The sequence below is a fragment of the Pholcus phalangioides genome, unplaced genomic scaffold, assembly GCF_987345545.1.
Source record: "Pholcus phalangioides strain wild (caught in Gottingen) unplaced genomic scaffold, Ppha-v1.0 ptg000003l_1, whole genome shotgun sequence".
Classification (NCBI taxonomy): Eukaryota; Metazoa; Arthropoda; class Arachnida; order Araneae; family Pholcidae; genus Pholcus; species Pholcus phalangioides.
In genome coordinates, this window is record NW_028301596.1 from 32,534,310 (window position 1) to 32,560,358 (window position 26,049).

Genomic DNA, 26,049 nt, shown 5'->3' on the forward strand with positions numbered 1-26,049 from the left:
ATGAGCAATCTGCTTTAATGTTGGATAGGCTGATCACCAAATATGAATACAGTACTGACAAGTTGTTCAAGAAGCCTAGACCTCATTCTTTGTTTCTGTATGCAGTGACGTTTGGGCTAACAAGAGTGATTCCAGAACACATATTTGATATCCAAGGTATCACTATGCATAACGCATAGTATATGATGATGCAAACCTTTTTAGATGGCTTCAGCAATGGGTGACGATACTGTTCTCAGTTAATTTTTCTGACCTCTGTGGCAGGTGCTGGGTTACCAACCGGAAATCGAGATTCTTGGTTATCCAGGCTTTCGTACTTCGTATGAACAGCAGAGTGACATCGTTTCTCTATATAGGTCGTCATCTGGGGGTAATGTCATAAGGGCTATTAGCTGAGCTAGGAGGTTGTCCGTGCGCAGTCCCGTTCAGCATTCATACATATGCTCTAAGGAAAGGAAATGTCTGTCCCCTGTAGTTCAATGGTTACAGCACACGCCCGGACAGTGAGAGATTGGTGGTTCGATTGTCCGCAGAGGAATGTGAATTTTCTTTCGGAACTATATATACAAAACCCCAACTTTTTACTTACTTGCAGAGTTACCAGATTGGCGGTTTTCCCGTCGAATGAGCTGGTTTGGAAAAGGTGCGGCGGGAAATTTTTTTGCTTTGGCGAGTGGTGGTTTTTTTGGGTTTCTTCCCCCCTCCCCCCTTTTAAAGTGATCCCGGTGGTTTTTCATTTTTTTTCTTTGCTTTGAAATGTATTAGAGCTTAATACCGTTTTTTGGCTAGCGGTTTCTTTGGGTGGTGACAGCTTAATAGGGCTTTACCCTCCACTCTGGTATCTTATGAAAAGGTATTTTTTTTCTGTTTTGCAAAAGCTATTTAAAAATATTCTTAATTTTTGAGCATTTTCGGGAAAGGGGTAGCATGAGCTTCCCGTGTGTTCCTCCCAAAGCGGCTAGAGATTTGATCTTTAATACAGCTTTTTGATGTACATTGTTTTATACGTTTCCTTTTGTGTGGGGCAAAAACTGAGCTTCTTGTTGAATTCGGTTCAGTTCGTGGGTTTCACTATTTAAGGAACTGAACTAAACGAGAAATTCTGCTTTATTGCGTTGTCACCAAATCAGTCACTCCATATTTTGAAACTAGATGGCAGCATCATTGACTTACCTTGACCAGCGGGAAAACTATCATTTGTGGTAGGACTAGGCTGACCATATTTTGTCGAGAGAAATACGGGAAAATACGGGACATCGTCAATTATCGCCAAACACAACGCCAAAATCAAACAAAGTTGCCAAATATTGCGAAAATTACGGGAAATTACAATGGCGGGAAATGATGCATTACTGCAAATTGCAGTGGATTACAATGTATTCTACGAAAGACATGGCAAATGTGGGAGATTAATATTCTCATATATAGTTGTAATTATCATAAAATAATTTATGAGTTGAAAAATAATGTCAATCTTTGACTTCAATAAAGAATAAAAATTCAAGTAGGCTTCGTGTAAAATACGGGAAAAACCGGGACACTTTTGCCAAAAAGTCGGGACGGCCAAAAAAACAGGAAATACCGGGACTGTCCCGGAAAATACGGGACGTATGGTCACCCTAGGTAGGACCATCGAGCTTACAATTGCACAGAGCGAGTTCAGTAGCAGCGAGTAAAAACTAGGCTGACCATATTTCCTCGAGAGAAATACGGGACATTGAGATTCCAAATACGGGAAAATACGGGACATCGCCAATTATCGCCAAAAATGACGCCAAAACCAAGAAAAATTGCCAAATATTGTTAAAATTACGGTAAAATAACAATGGCGGGGAATGAAACGTTACTGCAAATTGCAGTAACTAGGCTGACCATATTTCCTCGAGAGAAATACGGGACATTGAGATTCCAAATACGGGAAAATACGGGACATCGCCAATTATCGCCAAAAATGACGCCAAAACCAAGAAAAATTGCCAAATATTGTTAAAATTACGGTAAAATAACAATGGCGGGGAATGAAACGTTACTGCAAATTGCAGTGGATTAAAATGAATTTCACGAAAAAAACGTTCACCAAGACAAATGTGGGAGATAAATATTCTCATTTATAGTTGTAATTATCATAATATAGTTTATTAGTTGAAAAATAATTTCAATCTTTGACTTCAATAAAGAATAAAAATTCAAGTAAGCGTCGTGTAAAATATGGGAAAAACCGGGACACTTTTGCGAAAAAGTCGGGACGACCAAAAATACAGAAAATACCGGGACTGTCCCGGGAAATACGGGACGTATGGTCACCCTAGTAAAAACTAACAAACTAACACATTAACCTTGTATATATTTTTTTTCTACCCGTCCTAAAACCCTAGGTTGGTACAAAAGGACGAAAAACAAGTCAAAGTCAAGTCAAGCGAGTAAAATCGTAGGCGAGTAGCTAATAAACTCGCTCAATGTAAATGGGCCATTACACTACCTCCTATTTACAGGTATGTATATAGGAGGTAGTGGCCATTACGAGTGATATGAGCTCGATGGGTGTGGTAGGACCAAAGCCTCCTAGATACTACTCCTAGGAGGCTTTGGTAGGACTTATCGGGAAAAGAAATGTACACGTTAATAAATGTACATGTATGACTAATCATAGTGCAATGTTTAGCATTTACACATGGAGCCCATTTCATAGCTTTCCGATTTGATTTTTATTTCTAGATTTTTTTGAGAGAGCAAAATGTTTTATTCACTTCAGCAAAAGAAAAAACAAACATTGCCTCATCATTAAGCTGACCATATTTCTTCTAGAGAAATACGGGACATTGAGATTCCAAATACGGGACATTACGAATTAACGCCAAAACCAAACAAAGTTGCCAAATATTGTTGAAATTACGGAACATCACAATGGCGGGAAATTATGCATTACTACAAATAGCAGTGGATTAAAATGTATTCCTTGAAAAAAAATCGTTCACCATGGCAAATGTGAGAGATTAATATTCTCATATACAGTTGTAATTATCATAAAATAATTTATGAGTTGAAAAATAACGTCAATCTTTGACTTCAATAAAGAATAAAAATTCAAGTAGGCTTCCTGTAAAATACGAGAAAAACCGGGACACCTTTTCCAAAAAGTCGGGATGGCGAAAAAACAGAAAATACCGGGACTGTCCCGAGAAATACGGGACATATGGTCACTTTACTCATCATGCTTCATAACTTTTTTCCAAAAGTTTAATTAATTGAAAATACTATATTTTTACTACAACTACTAATATATCAGTGTTACTATGGAAACACTAGACGCTCCAAACATAAAATTACAGAGGCTCTTGTCGTCGATAACATCGTTTCAAACTCGAAGAAACGTAGAAGTAGCTGGTCCGGTGCGTTTATTTGTATTGAGATCGTGAAGAAACACAGAATAAAGTCCTTGAGAAATGCCTTTTTTCCAATTTAATTCAATGTAAGGGGAAGTGAATATGAGAAATCTGTAAAATGTGTACTTGCCAATATATAAAGTGAAATGCAAATTAAATTATAGATATTAATTGATCATAAATGTAGTTTAGTTTGAGCATTTGGTTCAGCTGAGAGGTTAAAATATTGTTACTGTCACAAAAAACTACTTTTCAAGATCTCACGCAGGGAAATTTTTAATTTGTTTATCTATTCCAGTACTTCTTTCTTCATTAGTGAATTGTAGCTCTCTAAAAAATTGGTTATTGTAAATGAAAAATTCAAAATATAGTGAAACCTTGATATGACGATACTCCGCAGACCAAGAAAAGATATAGTAGATTAGTGTTACGGGGAGGGGCAGCAGTTTATCATTAAAATACTATTTCTCTATCTCTTTCAGCTCATGGTCCCCCTTTAGATAATATTTTCTTCTTGTGCCCCTTCCCTACCTTATCCAGTTCCTCATCCAAAAACAAGACCTTTTCTACTTAAAGAATTGAATTTAATCTAAACTAATTTACATTATAATAGTAAAAAAATATATAAATAAGATGAGTCTCTGAAACCCTGGGCCAGGCATGGATTCAGAAGACAGGTGATCGGCCAATTATATGGGGAAAATAGATATGTGTGAAGTAAGGGATGATTTAACAAACATAAACGATAAATCAAACCTCCTGACATATCATGCTGGGTTTACACCTACCTTGGACCAAAATTCAGTGTATCCTTCTTGTGGGGGGGGGGGGACTTGCATGGCCACCTTAACATCATAACCCCCCCCCCCCCCAAAATACTTAGCCGGGTATAAGCAGCTTACACATTTACATAAATTCAAAAATTTTATTACCGGATCTCATTGCATGAGGCCCGGGTCATGCACACATGAGACCATGGGTTAAGATTGCCCTGGTTCTTCTGGACAACTCTGCTGGATTATGAAAGTAGTCATATTTTTGCCATCATATTTCTTTTGAAAGCATTATTTCTTTGCAGCTCTCTGCGCCCCCCCCCCCCCACCTTCACGACTGGTGCTTTCTCTTTCCATCTGATTTTCACCTGTATTCCCCCCCCCCCCCAAGAATATTCCAGGACCACAAGGATGGGCATATGTTGCATTTTTGCATTTAGGATGGTATTCGTCGACATGGTTTGAACTAGTCACAATTTTTGGATAGGGGAGTGACACTGACTGGTTAAAAACCTGAATTTAACCAATAATTTTGATTTCTATCCAAAAATTGTGACTGTAGTTCAAACCATGTGTGAATACCGCCCTTAAAGTATACATATTTTTGAACAGTGAACTTGAAAAAATATTTATGTTGTAGAGGGATTTAGTGTTGCAGCAGGGTTGTTTTTACTGTAAATTTTGGTGTGTATGTTCATCAGCATACAATAACGGTACTGGTAATGTATCATTATAAATGGAATATACCAGGTAATGTTTGAAAAAAAAAGACCTGATTCATATTAATACTATGAAAAGTACATGGAATCTGAAAGTAATACCATTTTATAGGCGATTAATTGTTAGTTACATAAGATTTCCACTGTATTTTATGTGGTACATCACCTTCTCCACCCCCCTTGTCAATGAATTTAAGTTTCTTTTTTTTTGACAATCTTTCTGCAGTGAATGAAGTAACTTCAATAAGCTGTGTTAAAGGTAAACGCTTTGAAAAATGGGACCGAAACCAGTGAAGAAGAAGGTAACTAACAATTTCTTTTACAAATATGTTATAAATCTTAAGGAATGAACAAAATACAGTGAAACTGTTTAATGTGCTTGCAAACAAAGCTTCGCTAACAACATGCTTCTCGTTAATATGCTTGAAATTCAAAATACTCATATTTATCAAAGCAAACTTCCCCATAACAAATGATGAAAACTCAAATAATTCATTTCAAACTGTCTTCCTTACGCCAGCCATGATTACTTTAAACAGAGTTTAAGTTGATTTCTTTTACATTATTGTATTTTTACTGTATTATATACTGAAATCAAAAGTTTTTGAAATGATATAATAGGGAAATTTTAATCCACCTTGAAACCCCCTATTTGCATTAACATGCAACAAGAGATGATTCATTCATGGGCTTGTTGCTATGAATGCCCCTATTGTAGGCAGTAGGGACTTAATTAATGGGACCAAGACATAAACAGGGGGCCCTAAATTAACTTAATGAAGGCTTTTATCAAAACACAAATCACTATTTTTTTTATCTGGTCTTTTATTAAAATACTTGAGCCAGGTCTTCGAATTCATCAAGGTGGCCCTGCCTGCAGCGAGAGGAATAGAACTTTCAGCTCAGTTGTGATCATGCGACGGTTGAGAATATGCAAAACCTTTTATAAACTAGTCCTTGTCTAGAAGGCATTGAGATATAAGTACTCCAATTGTGAGATATCCCTTGTTCATCAAGTCAAAACTTGTTTTAAATATTTGTGTGCATTGCAGAAAACCGCTCATGCTGAACATTTCATAAGTGTATATGTCATGGCCAATGTCTAAAGTCTAGGCACATACTAGCCAATTTTCAAGTTGCTAACAAATTTTGCTTGGTCATTTCATGAAGAACACTAATTTCTGACCTTGGCCGTAACATTACAAGGTGGTCATGAATAAATTTGAAGTGTGTGCTTAAGAATGAAGAGAAAACAAAACTCCAACTTTTATGGTCTCAGTCACACCAACAAAATTTAGAAAAATTCAAATAGCAGCACTCACTTTTAAGCATTGCTAAGTGATCAGTACAGTTAAAAACTATGTACATCATTGGTTGTTTCCACGTTTCTGTGTATATGAACATGCAAGCATTATCATGTGATGATAACCCATGCACACATTGATACACAGAAACAGTTACACCATACAAATATGGGAGAAAACCATAAGCAAATCATTCCCTGCAGAAATCTATTTTAAAAATCAATGAATTTAAACCCATCCTTCTCACATTTGGGATTTCCAATTCCCCACAATATAAGAGTACCGTATATACTCGTGTATAAGCCGAGTTTTTTCGTGGAAAAATTCGTTCCTCAAGTGGGGGAGTTGGCTTATACTCGGGTCAGTTTTTGATGAGAAAATATCGACCCCCGCAATCAGTAGTCATTTTTGTAGCAGTGTTCAAGAAACCGGCATTATTGGTATGGAATATGTTCAAATCCCACAGAACCGATAATGTCAAAGAAATCGAAAACATCATTGGCTGGTGGTGGCTAACGTTGATGTACAGCCTTTAGATGTGAGCATCAACAATCCTCTCAAAGACTATTTGAAGAATTTGTGGATCGAATGGATGAGTTCCGATGATAAAGAAACTCCAAAAAGTGATGCCTTGAAGAAACCTGACATTGGCCTAGTGTGCCAATGGCAGGGGCGTAGCCAGAAATTTCGTTCGGGGGGGGGGGACCACTTTCATTTCGGGGGGGGGACCAAAGTGACAGAACAATAGATTTGGCCATCTTTTTCCCTTTTTTCGGTCATTTTCTCACATTTCGGGGGGGGGACCAGACCCCCAAGTCCCCCCCCCCCTGGCTACGCCCTTGGCCAATGGGTACATGAGGCATGGAATTCTATCCACCAAAATTATTATCCAATCCTTCAAAAAGTGGTGCATCAGCAATGCGATGGACGGAACTGAAAATGGTAGCCTCTTTGAGAGTGACAATGGCCATGATAGCCCAGATGAGGATAAAAACAAAGATGCCGCACGCCTTCTATGATCTGATGGATTGCGATTGGAGACTCCGAAGTTTAAAAAGTTTGAATCATTTTCTATTGTAAATTTCCACAAGCTATTCATTTTGCATGAAAATATAAGAATTTTTTTTCTCTTAAATGTGTGCATGGATTTTTTGGGGTTGGCTTGTATACGGTTTTCAATTTATTGCGGTTTTGGTGGTTCTGAAGTGGGGAGGGGGTCGGATTATATACGAGTATATACGGTAATTTGATATTCAAAACATGATATGCACAATATTTTCATTTTCCTCTTCCGACTTAATGAATTTGTTTTCTCCGTAGGGTGCAAAAGCACTGGAAAAGAAGAAAGGCAGTTCCAATGCTCTCGTACAGGTATTGTGATAATAGAACTTTGCTTGTCAAATAATTTATATTTTATGATTGTCACCTTCATTATGATTGTACGATACACTTCTTGAAAAATTACTCTATATCCTCTATTTTTGCAGTTTGAAGATGATAATCATCTTGAGATACCAGACATGGGGGAACTAATGGTACAGTATTTTTTTTTAAATGTTAATCTATTAGAATGTTCAATGCCAAACATATATTTTGCAAGACTCAAGAAATATTGTCAGTCTAGCAATCGATTATATTTTCTTTAATTAAATATTAAAGAATATAAGATCAGATAACCAGAATTTGTTTTTTTATTATTCGAGAATATAAAAATTAGTTTTCCGAATGTCTTGTCGGTCATATTATATAGTTGCCAAGTCTTCCAAACTTCTAATTTATCTCCTGGACTTCCAATAAGTCTGCTATATCTCCTGAATTTCATCACCAAAATCTATACTTTTAAGGGAGAAAAATTATTTCTAATGCACTAACTCGGGAAAAGTCTGTTGCCTGTGTTTCCCCCAAAAAATGATGGCACATATGTGAAATATATTGTCACCATTGTGCCAAATCTTGAAGTACAGTAATCTTTCAGTTTGGTAAAGAAAAGACAAAATTCATCAAACGGCCACCATCATTTGCCTCTCCACAGTTAAATAGGTGAAATGATCTGTATCCTGAATGACTATATTTCCCATTCAGTCTGTTTGTCTCTTGTTTTTGGGCCCGCTGTTGACTTTTTGTTGGTGTGATTTTGATTTGAGCCTAGATTTGGCCGATAATTTGACCTACTGTTGGATGATAATTGGCGATGGCTAGCATGTCATGTTTTTTCCAAAGGGGAAAAAAATCCCTTTGTTTAAAAAAAATCTCTTTAATATTTGTTAGTGTACAGAATTTGGATCCACACTGTAGTCCGCCCAGTTATCATTCTCCAAAGTTGGCAACTATGATATTATGATACTTGGTCATTATTATAACATAGTTATCATATACATTTGTCATTTTCCAAAACTTGACACATTAATTCATTCTAATTTGTGAATAAACTTCTTTTAATTGGTCGTTTCTTAATCACCCAATTCCTTTATATCAACCATTTTCAAACTTTTCGGGATGGAAGTGGGCAGCTATGGCTTTGTTTAGTTTTGTATTTTATATTATAAAAAGAGACTACAGTTTTCATTATCTATCTCAGGGGTTTTAAAACCTTTTGGTACATCAGCTTTTCCTTCCACGAGGGACCTGGGTTCGAGCTCCACTGGTGGCGGTCAACTGAAGTTGTTTTGGTTCCCAACTTTGAGGTGCAAATATAAGCAGACTCTCCTCCCCCTTAAAAAGTCTTGAAACAAAGAGCAACAGGCCTACAATGGCACAATTATCCAATCATTACACTTCACTTATAGTTTGAAAAATAGAAGACAGCACCACTACTGCTACTACTAAACCACACATGTACCTTGTCCACATGCCTCTGTGAAATTTCTAATGAATGTGCATGTATGTGTATTGAATCTGATGTGAAGTTTGTTTCTGCATAATGCTTATTATGTGTAGCATGGCCATCTGCCATCAGTTTTTCTAACTATGAGTGAAGTGTAATGATTGAATAATTGTAAGCCTAATGCTCTCTGTGGTGAAACTTTTTAAAGGGGAGGTTGGCTCACATTTACATCTCAAAATTAAGAACCACAGAAAACCAACTTGAACTGAAAACCAGTGTGGCCGACCTTCCTGTTAGTTTTTTCTTTATCATTTATTTTTTTTACTCTTACCTAACGAGTAGATATTCATAATTTTATATGTTTTTGCTTTGCATCTCAAAATAATACATCCATTCTTTAATAAGATTGAAGGAGCTGGTGAGAAAGAGGAGCAGTTGGATCTCACCGAAGAAGTATGAATTCTTAAAACCTTATAAATTAAAAAAAAAAATTCATTTAAGTATATTTTTAGTTTCATAATTTTTCTTTGCATCATTGAGCATCTTTAATTGGATACAGTCGATTTGCACAATAAGTCAAATTTCGATAACTCGAATATCTGTTTAAGTAGAAATTTTCATTCAGCCCCAGAACAATGTCAATATATGTAGCCAGCATAGATACATATTATATGAAGGTTATAAAATGTGAAAACATATTCAATGTGATACAGCATTGTGTCTTTGAAAGAATGTAAAAGAAATTTATTGCAAGAGGAGTCGAAATATTTTAATATTGAAGTTCATTTGCAGGAGCTGAACCAGGAAATTACAGTGATACTTAAAGCAGAGAGCCCTTATTTTAATGAAGAGTTTGTCGAATTCAATTTCAAGGTAAGCTTTTCTTCTTTTTCTCATTTTTTTTTTTATGTCGTTTTAAGTTGTGTGTGTGTGAAAATAATTTTCCCACATTCAAATATATTGATATATATTATAGTTGACTATTTTGAGGTCTCCCTGTGACTAAGATCAAAGATGTTTCATTACTTAATGGTTATGTGTTGTTTAAAGTTTGGCATTCCCAAATCATGGGGCTCAGGGCAAATGCCCAACTTGCCTATGTGTAAATCTGACCCTATACATGTCTACACTATTATTATTTTTAAATAGATTTCCAGTAATCCAGCCAATTTTGGTAATGTGGCATAACTCTGGTCTGATATGTGCCGGATTAGCGAGGGTCTACTGTAATGTATACAATAATAAATAACTGTACAAACATGAAGCAAAGTAATTTTCTCAACACAAGAAATACGCATTTCATTCTTTAAATTGCTATTGTCCTAATTCTTAATGGGAATTAAATTATTGTTATTATGAATAATTTTCTGACTCTGAGAATCTAGGTTTGAATCTCAGTTTGTGCATGGATGGCTTTAAAATCATTTTTATTACATTTAAACAAATAAAAAAACTTTTGGTGTGACCGTGACAATATGTGTAAAGTTATTGGAAGTATCAGGAGGGCTCAGAATTATTGGGGGAGATTGCCTCAAACCTAGTATTTCCACAGGTTACTATGGAGATGGCAAAAAGGATGATATGTGTGGGGGGCTCTCAGCCATGGGCCGGAGATCAGTGTTATCCAAAAATATAATTTTAAAGAGTAACTTCACTCCTCTCAAAAATTTTAAGAGGTATATTTTCAATAATCAGTGCGTAATTTAAAAAAATTACCTAAAATTTTAAAGAGTATTTTCACTGAACGAAATTTGGAAAAAAATTGAATTTTGATGCGTATTGGTGAACACTGGGTCCGATATAAGTTTATGCCTCTGACCTTCATGATGAAAAGAGAGGATTCATTCTTCAGTAGAGAGAAAAGGGGGAGGGAGGAAAAGAACTTCAGCAGCAACCCTTGAGGATGTTTATTTTCTCCCCCCCCCCTATTTATCCTACCGAAGAATGAATCCACTCTTTTCGTCATTGAGGTCATAGGCCATCTTTCTGTGGTCACACTATTAAACATAGACCCATATATAGAACACACCAAGAATATAGGACCATATTTGAGGGAGTGAAATCTCAGGCGAGGAGGCAACAACTTTAGTTTTAAATACTAATTGAATCTGCATATTTTTAGTTATGATGAATCGCAACCATTGAGCTTATATTTACTGGAGGGAGCATCCAGCCGCCACGACGTCATAGACATCTAATGTGAGGAAACCACGTGACTCGGTGCAAACAAACACGATCCCCATAGAGATCAATGTTAAAATTGCAGATTTTAGCATAGAAATACGGAAATTTAATAAGGTTTTCCACTGCATCAATAATTTTGAAAATTGAATTCGCTTAGAGATACGAAGCCCAGAAAATTAAATATAAAATAATGATCCAGACCCACTTTTGAGGTGGACATTCATGCAATAACATTAATTTTAGCTTTTTATTTATATCTTCTCAAACACAAAAATGAAAATTAATGTCTCCGTATTGTCTTATATTATCCAATTGCATCAATCCATATAGTTTAAGGGGGGGGTTTTGAAATTAATTTTGGAATTATTTATTAATTATTTCTTTCATTACTTCTGGAGTAATTGCTTTAATCAATTCTGGATTTGTTTCTTTCATTAATGCTGAAATTATATCTCATTAATTCTGACATTACCTCTTTCATTAATCTTGGAATTATCATTTTTTTCATTAATGCTGGAATTATTTCTTTCATTAATTTTGGAATTCTTTTACTTTAATTCTGGAATTGCCGCTTTCATTAATTTTGGAATTCTTTTACTTTAATTCTGGAATTACCGCTTTCATTACTTATGGAATTATCACTTTCATTTATTTTGGAACTGAAATTACCTCTTTCATTAATTTTGGAACTGAAATGATCTCTTTCATTTATTTTGGAACTGAAATGATCTCTCTCATTAATTTTGGAATTATCTTTCATTAATGCTGGAATTATCACTTCCATTAATTTTGAAATTATCAATTTCGTCAATGCTGAAAGTATCTTTCATTAATTCTGGAATTATCTTTAATTACTCTCATGAAAGGAATGCACATGCGACTCATGCAAGGAACAGATCTAAATGAAAGAAACAGAAATGAATCGATCTGCCTGTTTTTGCTTCAAAAAGTGCTTGATTAAAGTTGTGGAATTTCTGCAATGTAATTGATATGGGCCCATAATTAATTTCAAAACATCCTAAACAATATGGATTGGTGCAATTGGATAATATAAGACAATACAGAGACATTTAATTTTCATTTTCGTGCTTGAGAAGATATAAATAAAAAGCTGAAATTAATGTTATTGCATGGGTATCCTCCTCAAAATTGGGTCTGGCTCATTATTTTAATATTCTGAGCTTCGTATCTCTAAGCGAACTCAATATTTCAAAAATCGAGAATTCAATACAATTTTTAAAATTATTGATGTGGCGGAAAACTCGACTAAATTCCGCATTTCTATGCTAAAATCGGCAATTTTAACATTGATCTCTATGGGGATCGTGTTTGTTTGCACTGAGTCATGTGGTCTTCCGACGCAAGATGTTGGGGGACACCGTTCTCAGCACTGCCAAGGCGGAGACCGCTGACGTCATACTCCCTCCAGTAATATAAGCTCGATGATCGCAAGATTTTGTGAAAAAATGATTGTAAACAATTGGCTTTTCCCTGTATCTTTTTAGGACTTGGAGTATAAAACCATCAGCAATTTTCCTCATACCGTAACATTTTTCTCCCAATATGGATCACTTTTGCACAAAGAGTGTCCACTTGAATCTGGTAATCTTTACTTTTTTAACTATTTCATCAATCATATGTTAGTTTCTCTTTTTTCAATGTAAAGAAAAAATAATTCTCTCTAATTCATTTATTGAAAAAATGTCAGTGCTCTATTTCAACAATAATATAATCAGCACTATTTTTTCATCACATTTTTCAGACGAAGACACTGGAGAAGCAGAAATGAAAGAACCTGAAGTAGTTGTCAAACGAAAGAATAAGTTCACATTTTGTGACAGAGCAGTTCAGACCATGAATCCTCACGATAGGGTAAAGTCAGCTGAATTGAGTAATTTTTTTTTCTTTGTAAACTTTTACCAAAACTGTAATCACATGCTTCCAATAACATTGGTTATTGTTGATTTGAATTCATGAATGTTCAGTGTATATTAACAGCATGAAGTGCAAAACTACTTTTACTAGTAATATTGTTATTTTTAAGTACTATTAAGTGCTTATTGCAATTAAAATTTCCAGAACTGTTTTTTTTAGGCTTTTAATGCCATAAGTCCTAAAAACACTTACATGCATAATTTTCCATGGCTTTTCAATTCAAATTAAATTCTTAAAATGTTTCTTTTGTGCGTGTTTTATATTAATTTAGGATGAATGTCTTCAAACTGAACCCCCTGAAGTATCTTTATTTTGTGCCAATGCATGTTTATGGGACATGACCATGGCGTATGAAGCAGAAGAAGGGGTTTGTCTATTTATGTTTTTACCTGAAAATATCATTTACGGGAAGTCAGTTTATGGTACCAGCTGTGATAAAAATTGTTTTTTTCCCGTCTAATTACTGGTTTGACTAGATTTTGAAGCGATGAAACCGGCAAATATATCTGGGCAATTCTCACAAGTTATTGTTAATTTTTACAGTAAAACCCCTCTTTTGCTGGCACCAATGAAACAAAATAAAAAAATAGGTTGAGGGTTTTAAAATGCATACTTTTATTATAGAACGGAAATTAGTAATTGGCCTAAAAAAAGAGGGGTGAGCTTTAAGAGGGGTTTTACTGTATTACCTATTAGCAATCAATAGTTGGACAAAATTTACATTACATTGTATTTTACCAAGGCTCAAAAATCATCTGAGACAGTTGAACAATTTTTCAAAACAGGATGTCCGGTGACACTACTCATTATATTATTGTGAATTTGAAATTTCCCTTTTTTTTCTTCTTCTAAATTTTGCTTTCTTTATCAGTTTGGGGTCAATGGAAATTTAAAATAAACAACAAACATGAAATTTGCTTGTCTACAGCTATTTTACCGAATGCAATGCACATGTATGCGTAATCAAGATATTATATAATCATATATAATACAATCATATATAAAATAATAGAAAAAATTTTGAGTTGGTGATATTTGGGGTTATTTTAGCCTGCATTAAACAAATTTCCAGCAGCTTGATCTCAAGTGTTTACAAAATCGTACTTTCTATATCATTTCAGGCTGATTTGGATCCTATGCATTTCCACCATGCTCCTCTGTCAAAAAGAATATTCATCCATGAGGCATGTATATTTTTATTGTTTTATATTTGTTTTTGTATTTATATCATCATCATTAACCATTTTTAATTCATTGCTGAATGTAGTCTCCTCTAAATTTTTCCACTTGCATGTCTGATGCTTTTGCCATCCAGTTGAATCCAGCCACCTTCCAGATCTCCTCATTCCATCTTGTTTAGGGGCCGACTTCTCAGACATTTAACATAAATTAACAACATTTGACAAAGTACCAATCCAGAATACTTGTGGCCCATCTGTTGCCCTGTATTCTTGCAATATGTCCAGCCCATTTCCATTTTAGATGCTTAATTCTTTCCATAATATCAATATACTTTAGTTTGGCTCCTTATTCACAAGATTCGTTCTTTGTCTCTTATTGTGATGCCTAGCATACATCTTTCCATGCTCCTTTGTACAGTGTCTGTAGTCTTTGTATAGTTTTGCTTGTGAATGTCTATGTTTCAGCTCCATAAATCAGTGCTGGTAGCACACACTGGTTAAATACTTTTCTTTTCGAGCAAAATGGCATGTCACTCTTCAGAATCACACAGTTTTTGCCATAAGTTCTCCACTCAATCTTGATTCTTCTGTTTATTTCATTGAGGATGTTGTTATCCATGGTAATTTCTTGTCTCAGGTATACATAGCTTTGTACTTCTATCTCTGTGTTGCTGAGTGAAATCTTCAAAGCAAAGAAGTTGAACTTTGGTGTCTTGCAAATTCAATTTCAAACCTACCTATTGGCCTTCGCCAGTTCTTGTATTATTTCTTCTAGTTTGCCTGGGTTATTGCTGAAAAACAACAATGTTGTCTGCAAAATGTAAATAGCTGAGAAATTCACCATTTATTTTAATTCCTTTCTCATCCCAATCCAGTTTTCCAAATACTTCTAAAGCAGGGGTAAATAGCTTTGGTGAAATAGTATATATAACCCTGTCTGACTCCTTTTCCAAGTTTAATCTTTGCTTTTACTTCATCCAAATGAATGGTTGCAGTTGTTTTGTCATAGATTTTCTTAATGGTATTGATGTAAATCTTCTCTACCCCAGTTACAATAAAGCTTTAACAACGGCAGATATGAAGGCAGAGTCAAAAGCTTTTGGTCAAAGCAAATTTGGACAAAGTTTCTGCGTATGGAACAAAAATGGCCATTTATGTAATTTATGGTGCTACAAATTTGAACATAAAAAAGCTGGATTGGCTCCAGTTTTCTCTGAAATCGCACATTTAATACACATATAATAAAGCAATGCATTACATTGAAACACAACATACATACATAGAAAACAAATGAACAGACAAAACAACACAAATATATAGAAACTTCAATATATAGAGGCACAAGATTAATTATACATAAAAACACAAAACAAATACACAGAAAGGCAAATGTATTACAGCACAATAATTCTTCTATCAGCGTCTAACATATACTCTGTTTTGCATTGAGCTTATACTGGGCATAAGGAGAATCTTTCAAAATTATTCAGAATGACTATTTCCCCTGGTAATGTTGTTCTATGGTCCTTACCACATAATAATGCTTGCAAAGCACTTTTTAACTATTGACATGGTAATATCTCAAAAACAAAAGCCAATAAAACTTTTTCATGGCAATATTTGTATTCAGCAGGTCAAAATCATTTGGAATTCTATATTTTCATGTCAGATGCAATTTCATTGTTGTCCAGTGTAATTATACTACAAACATTTTTTATCTTGAAAGATTTCAATAGATTTCAATAAATCTATTGAGATATAGATCTCAATAGATTTTCATAAAATTACTTTTACTTCTCTTATATTAAGTAACAATTACATCCATTCCATAGTGTTATTTGTAGAATTAGAATAAATTTAATCGCAGATTTAGCAGTTTTTGAGATGTAAAAAAAACCATGGAAATAATTTGGCATTTCAGTGTTTATGAATTTTAAATTATTTTTATGATTCAGAAAATTGTGATTTGGAGTTAGTGGTTATGGAACATGATAAAACTAAATATTTTCCTGGATCATTAGATAATATTTGAAATTGTTGAGTGTTTCTGATGGTAGGAAAGCTTGAAAATTTGGAGTAAACTTTTGTAACTGGATTAGTTGATTTTCGTGAAACTTTAAGGATTCCTCAAAAATTTATAGTGAAATTTGAATTTCACATTTAAAAATTATGTACAGTCCAAGGCGCTTAATGTGATTACATCAAGGCTGTGTTTCTGATAGCACTAACTGATTGATAACTATATCCAAAGAAATCCTGTTTGAAAGTATGGTGACCATATGCCATATTTGGATGAATGGGACATATGGTAATTGGGACAACTAAGTTTGTTTTTTTTTCCTGCCATTATTGGTTGCAAAATGTTCAACTGTTCCAGTTTTTTAATTCTAAAATGGAGGGGGGTTTCCCCTTCAAGTTAAAATCCTGATTTTTTTATTGTCATTGTGAGACATTAGAATAGAACTGTCTACTAATGCATATCACGAATTGCAATATTTTTTTAATGTACAATGCATTTCATGGATCCCTTGAGAAAGTCTCTCAGAAAAAGAAATTAAAATTTGGTCAACAGAAAGAAACTGATCAAGAACTAAAGGAAAGGACTTTGTTTTTGTCATACATTTGCCTTTCTATAGGAAAGTCATTGAAAAAGCAGCTCTACACGTACATGGATCACAGTGAATACTATGTACCAATTATGACATTAAGTACGGAAATGTTTGTCAACAAGGGACAGGGGAAGAAAACACCATCTAGCCTCCTACATAGTCTTGAATCCTCATTATGATAACTTACAGAAAAAAAAATAAGTTTAGTTAAATCTTAGCTTCAAAATATGCAAAAAAACATTTTTGTCAGAAAAAAATTGATCATCATCAGAAGTCCCAATAACTATAAACAAATTTTTCCCATGTTATTTTATTGGTCTGTTTCATTCTTTGCAAAAGTGATAAAAATATTAAAATTATAACTAATAAAAAGCATTGACTGTGCTTACATAATAATGGTAATGGTGTTTCCCTATGTGTACAAAGTTGTGTATTTTTGTACCTCAGAGAACCACCAGATGAAAAACAATGTCAACCTGTTAATTTATTTTTCAATCTTTGAAGGCTCATATATTGTTCCCTCTTCTATCCATAGGGGGATGACATATCGGGACTAGGACTTAAGAAAGTAAAAGTGATTGAGAGGATTTTGAATCAAAACAGATTCTGTGAAACAGTGATTGGTGAGATAATTAAACTCTTAATTTCATCATGGATCTCAATGTAATTAGAAACTCTTTTATAATGTATTTCATTAATTAAGATCAAAGTGTATTGCACACTTATTTTTCTTAAGGAGCCTGAAATACTCATTTAAAATTTTTTTTTTGATCTGCATTTAGATTTTACCAAAAATGCTTCAAATCAGGGGCGTCTAAATATTTGGTTTTTGTGGACCAAATTGGAGGTTATTGGAGAAAGAAAAATTTGATGACTAAAAACCATTTGAAATCTAGCTGGGATAGTATTAAAATATATATATTTAAGTTAGTGAACTTGCTTGCTGAGCTACATGTGAGCTGGGGGGGGGGGGGGGGGGTTGGACATCAACTTTTCCAAAGAAGAATAACCACTATCTGCAATGGGTTTTGTTTAACACAGAATGTCGTGGAAGATTTCAGGACATGCCACTGAAGAGGCTGAGAGGTTTGTTTTTGAAAATTTCCATTAAGATTCACCATGATGGTTCAGTTACCAAAGTCATAAAATTGTTAAATGTTAAAAACAAAATTTGGTATTATTTCAAACCATCAAATTTAAAATCCTTAAAACTCAAAACAGCATATACATAACATAAACATATCAAATAATATAACACAAATCCTCAAAAAACATCATTGCATTTGTTACAGATTACAGTTTTTATGACAATCCTGCTGATCAGTATCGGGAAGGTGGAGAAGGAACTCTCCTTCCCTTGTGGAAATTCAAATTCAAGAAGATGAAAGGCTCGATGGTGATGGACATTAGCTGGAACTACTACTATCCTGATATGTTTGCTGTTGCATTTGGTTCGAGTGAGTAGAATTTTATGTATTTCATTTCATTCACACATATGTAAAAGTCAGTTTTATGTACATTTTGTACATGCCATATGTACAAATGATATATGTTTAAAAAATTACTTCTTGGAATGTGTCACAACAAATTTATAAATATATCACACTAGCTACAATACCCGGTGCTGCCCAGGTTTTCTTCAATTACTGAGGGGATTGAAAAAGTGGCAAGCATTATAAAGAAAAATAAAGTATTATACATAATACTGGTAGCATTAAACAGGTGGCAAACCATTGTAAACAGGCATATACATGTCTGAAACACATTGTTAGAGAACCACGGTAACCAAAGTAAACATTCTAAAAGTCATTGTTGAGGCTCAGAAACCACTGTTGCCCGACAGATGTTTACCCATCGGGCATTTGCCTAGCTCTGACAAACTTTTAAAGTAGCCTATTGTTCAAGTCAGGTCCTGTTTGGTGCATATACAAAATTTGGCGAAGATCGATATAAAATTGAATTGTACATTTGTATAGTGAACAGACAGAAAAAATTAGTTTCATATATATAAATTCCCTTTATAAGATGTTAATATGCATATTTTCATCATTTCACCTAGACCAATTTAATGATTTTGTTAAATTAATATGTAAATCGGTTTACTATCATTACAGAGGATTTCTCCCTTGACAAAATGGGATGTGTTTGCATATTCACACTTAAATGCACAAGTTATCCAGAGAGGATTTACATGCTTGATTCCAATGTACAATGTGTGGATTTTAATAAGCAGTGGCCTTATTTATTAACAGCAGGATGTAGCGATGGTAGTGTTGCTGTGTTTGACTTGCGCTACGTGCAAAAAACTGAACCCATTGCAACAAGTAGAGGTCTGGATCTTGGGCATGGTGACTGTGTTACAAAAGTGAGCGCTCACACATTTTCTGAGATTAATTTCATGTGAATTCACCTTTCAGTTAATTGAACTTAGTACTGGGATTTTAATTTAATTATTTGAAAATATAGAACTAAATGTCACATAAAACGAATCGGCACATTTATACATGTATATTCACTATAATATCAAGACTTTTGAAATACAGTAGACTCTTGATAATCCGGCCCCTCCATTAATCCAATGTTTTTAGGTGAGTTTTCTTTGAGCATAGAAGAAAACACATGTCAATGCATGTGTGTGCTTAGAAGTTTATATTTCCAATTAACTTCCAGTAATTCAGTGATTTTGGTAATCCAGCACAACTAGGTCCAATATGTGCCGGATTAGGGGGAGTTTACTGTATTGTATTTTCCTATGTATAATCAGCAGTGGTGGTGGTGTATAATACACAAATGTAAATTTTACTACTTCGGCAAAAAATAATTTTATAAAAATATTTATTTTTCTATTCCAATCTCTCAGAAAAAAAGCTCCTAATGAGAGATGCAGTGGTATATGATATGCAGTAAGAAATTCAAATGTTTTTCAATATATAATCCATGGATTATATGCTGAAAAATATGGTAGCTAAGTTTCACGTTTCATGTGAAAATCCTTTGGATTCCAACAGTAGTACCTTCTATCATAGAATAATTTTATATTTGCTGTTTTGTTTTTCAATATATGTAATTCATTCATTAGTGAATGAGAAATAGAAAAAAAAATGTAAGAAATATATTGTTTTATATAAAACATTATTTCATACATTCTTTTTTTTTGCAAGTTGTACGTTTTTTTACAAGGTGCATAAGAACTAGAGTAAAATGATAAAAAATCAAGAATAAAGAAATATAGGTACAGCAAAAAATAATTTATTCTTTTTCAAAGTATTTTATCTTCCCTCAGATGATATGCAATAATCTCATCATTCAATAATATTTTCATAGCCAGTAGAGGCCTTTGGGGTCATTCAAGTATTACGTCAGCATCAGGGGGGGGGGGGTTTGAAGGTTGCTTACGTCGTCATCAACCACCCCTTTTTGAAGATATGAAATATTCTAAGCTGCTGACGAAATTTTGCTGGGGGGGGGGGGTCAGCGTTTTGATGACTTTTGCTGACAAGGGGGGGGGAGGGGGTCAAAAATGGCTGAAAATCTGCTTACGTAATACTTGAATGGCCCCTTTTTTGTAACATGGCAGAGATATGGGGGGAGGGGGTAGAGTACCAGCATCAATGATGAAGTAGACTGATCTAATGTATATGCATTGGAGTGGTCCTTATTTTTCAACTTTTTAAAAAGTTTAGCTTCTTTCCCCCATCTTGTTTTGATAAAAAAAAAAGATCTTTGCCAAATATTAGCTCAATCAGACAACTGCTGGGAGTCCCTTAAACACTGTGAAGTTGAAACATAATAATCAATGTTAATTCTGTGTAAAAATGTGGCAATCTTCCCTATCTCGACCATTTTTCTCTTCTTAGACAAATGTATGAGGACACATCCAGACAACACCAGTAATTGTTTAGATACACTCTGAATCCAATTTGTCTCCAGCAACGATCTATGAAAGTAATCGTTGCCGAAGACCATAATAAATGCTCAACTGCTATAAAATTCTCTTTGGGAAAAAAATAATGTTTTATGTTCATTTGTTCACGTTTTGATTCTATAAAAATTATTGCAATAAATAAACAGGTGGCTTCTCTCTTAAAGAAGTTGTGTGCATTATTAAAAAATCTAATATTTCTTAAATTTTTCATGTTATTTCAGATATGTTAATTAGGACAATTTTTTTCAAGAAATTGGATTCCAAATATTTTGTATACAATTTTTGGGGTTGCCTGGACATGTCCTCATAAATTTCTCTAAGAAAAGAAAAAATGGTAGTGATAGAAAAGAGTATACTGCTCTTTTGAATGGAATTAATAATTGTATATAGGGAATTAACACTGCTTACCATGTTCCAACTTCAAGGCATTTGAGGGTTACCTAGTAGTTGTCCAATTGAGCTAAAATTTTAGACAGATTGTTTTTTTGTTGATTGGAAAAAGATCCGGGGTGGGAGCAGTAAAATTTTGGCATTTGGAAAATTACCTATAACAATCATAATATGCATATATGTGAATGGACATCATCGTTTTCCGCCCCCCGCCACCAGGCTTTCAAGCCTACCTCTGCTTATGTTCTGGAAGCTGCATTAGTGAACCCTTCACAACTGAAATTTCTACCGGTTCATGACATTTTCTCGAAATATGTTGTGCCAAACTTTGCAAAGCTGAAATGTAATATGTAAATCATGCCACAACCCCCCTTACAGTCTGGATCTCTCACAATGCGATTTCTGGCTGTTTCCGATATTGAAGAAGCAGCTCCATGGGGGAATTATAAGTTATTTCAACTGTGTAGGGTTCACTGAGACAATCAGAAAAAGCCTTCTTTACTTGCTTTGAAAAGTGGATTGAACAATTGGACTATTGCATATTATCTGAGGGAAGATAATTTGAACAATAAATTATGTTTTGCCGATCCTATATTTCTTGATTTTTATCATTTCACTCTTTCTTATAAAACACACCTTGCAATTATATTTCTTTAAAAAATATAAGTTCTTTCATAAAATTTGAAAATATACATTAAAAAATTAAGAGTAAACACAGGTTCATTAGATTTTGAAATCCTGAATATATGCATAATTTTTGCATTGTGATTTGTTCATCTTTTCCAGGTGAAATGGTTGAATGATGATATCAATAGTCATCATAATTTTTGTTCCATTGCTATAAGTGGTGAAGTTATACATTGGACACTGGCAAAAGTAATTATAACTAACTTGATGTGTATGTGCAACTGGAGTTTCAAAAACATTTTTGATATTATTTCAACATGCAAAATCATTCAGTTTCAGACATTAATTGGGTTAAGTAAATCATAAACTCGTTTTTTCTGAATCTATTATGATAAGATTAAATCTCTAGTAAATAAGCCTCACTAAGGGAAAAAGGTTTTCTACAGATCTGTATCAGCAGCATGTAATTCAAAAACTAAAATAAACACTAACATCCCAATGAAATTAAACATTCTGCATTTTTAACTTATTGTTCAAGTTTCTTTTGTGAATTTTATAACATTACCCAGCATTAGAAATTATTTTTCGGTAAACATTGCATTTTCTAACAGAATTTAGCAACTTTGAGAATCACACAGCTGCAAGCATTAAAAATTAACTTTCAAAATGATATATGCTGTGATTTTATTGCAGGAAATTATGGTACATAGAAAATATCATATGCTGCTTCAAAAATTTGTTTTTCATTTAATGTTTTACTGTGTCATCCAGTGAACTGAATTATTTGAATCAAACTTGTGTGAGCGCCACATGAAATCCTTAAGAAAATTGTAATTTTTTTTTTTTTACATTAGCACGAATTGATTCCTAATGAACTGACTGTTTTGAAGTGTGAAAAGCATTATATTGAAGGCCCTGATAATACACCAATACCAACCATCAGTAAGTGCGAATGTCACTACTACTTGTTGTCCATATTTATGTTGTTTTATTTCTATATTTTAGGAGGGGGGGAATTGACTGAAATATAAATTAGAAATCATTAAAAATGAAACTCATTTTTCTCACATATCCATACAAAATTTGAAATGAAAATTTTTAACCGAAGTAGAAATATTTATAAGAGGATATATATAGAAATTATATTAAAAAAAGTGTAATTTTGTTGATTTCATAAATTTTGATAATTTTTATAAAGACAACAATTTTAAGTTTATTTTACAAAAAATTGCAACTTCACATTATTTTAAATATTACAGCTGGTGGAACATCAGTGTCATTCAATGCAGACTCAACAGATCTTTTCCTCATTGGTACTGATACTGGTCTTGTGCATACATGCTCATGCCTTTATGCGAATCAGTTTTTGAACAGTTTCACTAGCCACACCAATACAATTAACAATGTAGAATGGAATCCATATCATCCAAGGGTCTTTCTTACTTGTTCAGCTGATTGGACAATTCGAATTTGGGATCACACTTTACCGTTAGTAGCATTTTACATTTTTTGATGCATACACTTGTATTTTTGTTTTTTCATTTTATTTAAACTTAATTTAGATATTTTCCAAGTTGTGACTTTCACTTAATACACTTTATAAAAGTCCCTCTGCAGAATTTACAAAGAATTGGTACATGCTGAAGCATGTTGTGTATGTATGCATGGCCGTATTTATAGTGTCTGATGTTATACTGTTTGCTGCCATCTGTATGACATCAGTAAGACTATAAGTAAAACTCAAGTTGCTATTTTAATGATGTGTTACAAGTATTTAAAGTTTATTTTAAATGATGCATGCTTGCCAAGACTTAATTTGCATTGGAATTTTAGATGTTTGTACATATGCAATAAAACAGTTAATGTAAGGTTTGATGTTTTCTCTGACAGGGAGAGTGTCTTTCTGTTTGATATGCATTTTGAAGTTATTTCTGCGACATGGGCACCATATTCTTCTACTTTGTTTGCAGCTATCACAAAGGATAGGAGGGTAAACATTTTTTAAAATATATTTGTGTGTGTCCTAGACAATATGCATACCTCAAAGTGGGAAATAAGTAATATCATCACCTTACCAGAAACTCTCAAAATAGATACAAGCAAGCTAAGGTTATGCAATGTAACCTCCCATATTGGACATTTCCCCGCACACCGTTAACAGACATTTTTTTTTTAAATTGCATCAACAGGCCTCAATTTTACTATGTATTAACAGACAAAATTTTTGTTCTCAAGGGTATCTGTTATCAATAGGTTCCACTGTACCCTTCTTTCAAGCTGAAAGAAATCCCTCACACATTTTGTGTTTTCCATTTTATTCATATAATATATTACATCTACTTTTCTAGGTTCGTGTTTTTGATCTGTTCATAAACAAGCAAGATAATATTTGTGCTCATCCAGTGTATGAAGCAACAAAGGATATTACTCTCTCAAGTGTTGCATTTAATCCAAAGGAGCCTATCTTAATGGTTGGAGATCAAACGTAAGATTGCAATGCTTTTCCATTAAACTCTTTGTTTATGCTCGTTTGAAAATCTATTTCAATAAAGCCACATTTTCTGTCATATGGTCTCAATCATGATGTTATTTTCAGTATATAATGAATGGTGAAAATTATTAAAATGATAATTATTGTAAGTATAGGTATGATTGTAATATGGAAACAAATTTATTTAGAAAAAATCATGTCATGTTTTCAAGATTTAAAATTTGTTTTTTTTAATGACTTGTGATATAATTGGTTAAATTTATTGTTCAAATAGAGTGAATCATTATTTTGATAGAGATATTAATGATATAGTACAATTCATTTTTTTTTTCAGGGGTATTATCTCAAGCTTCAAACTCTCTCCTAACTTGAGATCTTCAATTAAAGCAAGTAACTTTTCACTGTTATACATCAGATTTAATAATAACAACCCACAATCTTGTGTTGGCATCGATTACTCTGAAAAATAACTAAATTTAGTGCAGTATGCCCCTGTTATAACACATACTTGAATATTTTGTGTTATGTCAAGTGTTTCCGTCTCCCGACACGTTCGATATAACAAAGGGTTACTGTACTGATGAAACAATTGCATTTTTTATATTTTCATGCATTCTAATTTTTTTTAATGTTTTGCTATATTGATATCTTTCATATTTTCGTTTGAATAATTGTCAGTATGGAAGCCTAGCAGAGAGATATAACTAAAGACTATTTAAAAATATATGTTGAAACTAGAACTAACTGATTTTGTGTTTGTAATGCATAAATTTGGTATTTCCCTTTTAAGGCTATGCAAACGCTGGAAGGCTCAAAGTTTATAGAAAGTGAGATAGAAAAGATGGAACGTGTTTTGAAACTGGCAAAAAGCCCAGAATCCAGATAAGGCTTATCATCTTCTGAACATTCACTCATTTTTATCACAGTCTTTCGTAGTATACAAAAGCATCTACTTTCTTCATTCTTCTAGTCATGTTTTTTTTTTTATTTATACAAATAAATGTTGAGACATGTTGATCATAGAAACTATTTTGTGTTTGTTAATAAATGCACACACACACTGGCATCTCAATTTATATCAAAGTCTATCGTATTTTATGAAATTTGCTTTATGAAAAACACTATTTTGGATTATAACATGAGTTTCTTGGGCTAAAGGGCTGTTGCAGCTCAACATTGAAAGGTTTGATGATCAAGTCTGAGCACTTGCAAACATTTCCAACCAGTGGTGTTGGGTACAAACTTGAACTAATAATGGTCCTTTAGCCCAAAGAAGCACTCCTATATTTGGCGAAGACCACAAAAATCCCATCGGTTTCTTAGGGCCTTCTCAGGTGGGGATACTCAAATTGAATGAGTCAAGTCCCTTACTCCCCTCACACAGCACTACTGAAAAAAATCTCGAAGCCCGGGAAAATAAGTAAAAACAACACAGTGTTTAGTTTACCTTATCTTCCTGTAATTCATAAACTGGGATAGAAAAAAAAATCAAATTTCTAGTGATTCTAGCAATGATGAAGATATTATTGTATTACAGTCGAATCCTGTTTTAATGAATATCGTTATAGCGAAAATCTTGTTTTAACGAATACTTTTCTAATCCCTCAGATAAGTTTACTTAGGAACAATGCAAAAACCTGGAATTCCTTTATAACAAAATTTCATTATAAGGAAGTGATTTCTCCGGTCTCTTGAAGTTTGTTA

General features: G+C 33.7%; 1 protein-coding gene and 1 long non-coding RNA gene across 2 annotated transcripts; both read left to right on the forward strand.

The window, feature by feature from the left end:
- Positions 1-3,262: 3,262 nt before the first annotated feature.
- On the forward strand, positions 3,263-7,550 carry LOC149088418 (uncharacterized). The gene is made up of 3 exons (XR_016195393.1): positions 3,263-3,469; positions 5,102-5,177; positions 7,500-7,550. It is a non-coding gene; the product is annotated as an uncharacterized LOC149088418 (long non-coding RNA).
- A 119-nt stretch (positions 7,551-7,669) lies between these two features.
- Positions 7,670-25,420, forward strand: LOC149088419 (dynein axonemal intermediate chain 1-like). The gene is made up of 17 exons (XM_089252973.1): positions 7,670-7,714; positions 9,409-9,456; positions 9,796-9,876; positions 12,693-12,789; positions 12,950-13,059; positions 13,394-13,489; positions 14,244-14,306; positions 17,448-17,535; positions 18,205-18,369; positions 19,027-19,277; positions 22,014-22,103; positions 22,709-22,796; positions 23,114-23,342; positions 23,745-23,844; positions 24,203-24,339; positions 24,680-24,731; positions 25,136-25,420. The coding sequence occupies exons 1-17, from the start codon at positions 7,700-7,702 to the stop codon at positions 25,229-25,231; spliced, it is 1,806 nt and encodes a 601-aa protein (XP_089109099.1). The 5' UTR covers positions 7,670-7,699; the 3' UTR covers positions 25,232-25,420.
- The last annotated feature ends 629 nt before the right edge of the window (positions 25,421-26,049 follow it).

What these genes read in the sequence shown, in the direction of transcription:
- LOC149088419 (XM_089252973.1), top strand. An exon ending in AGAGTGTCCACTTGAATCTG is followed by an intron (nt 12,790 to 12,949) that starts GTAATCTTTACT and finishes CACATTTTTCAG; the next exon opens with ACGAAGACACTGGAGAAGCA. An exon ending in CCATGAATCCTCACGATAGG is followed by an intron (nt 13,060 to 13,393) that starts GTAAAGTCAGCT and finishes ATATTAATTTAG; the next exon opens with GATGAATGTCTTCAAACTGA.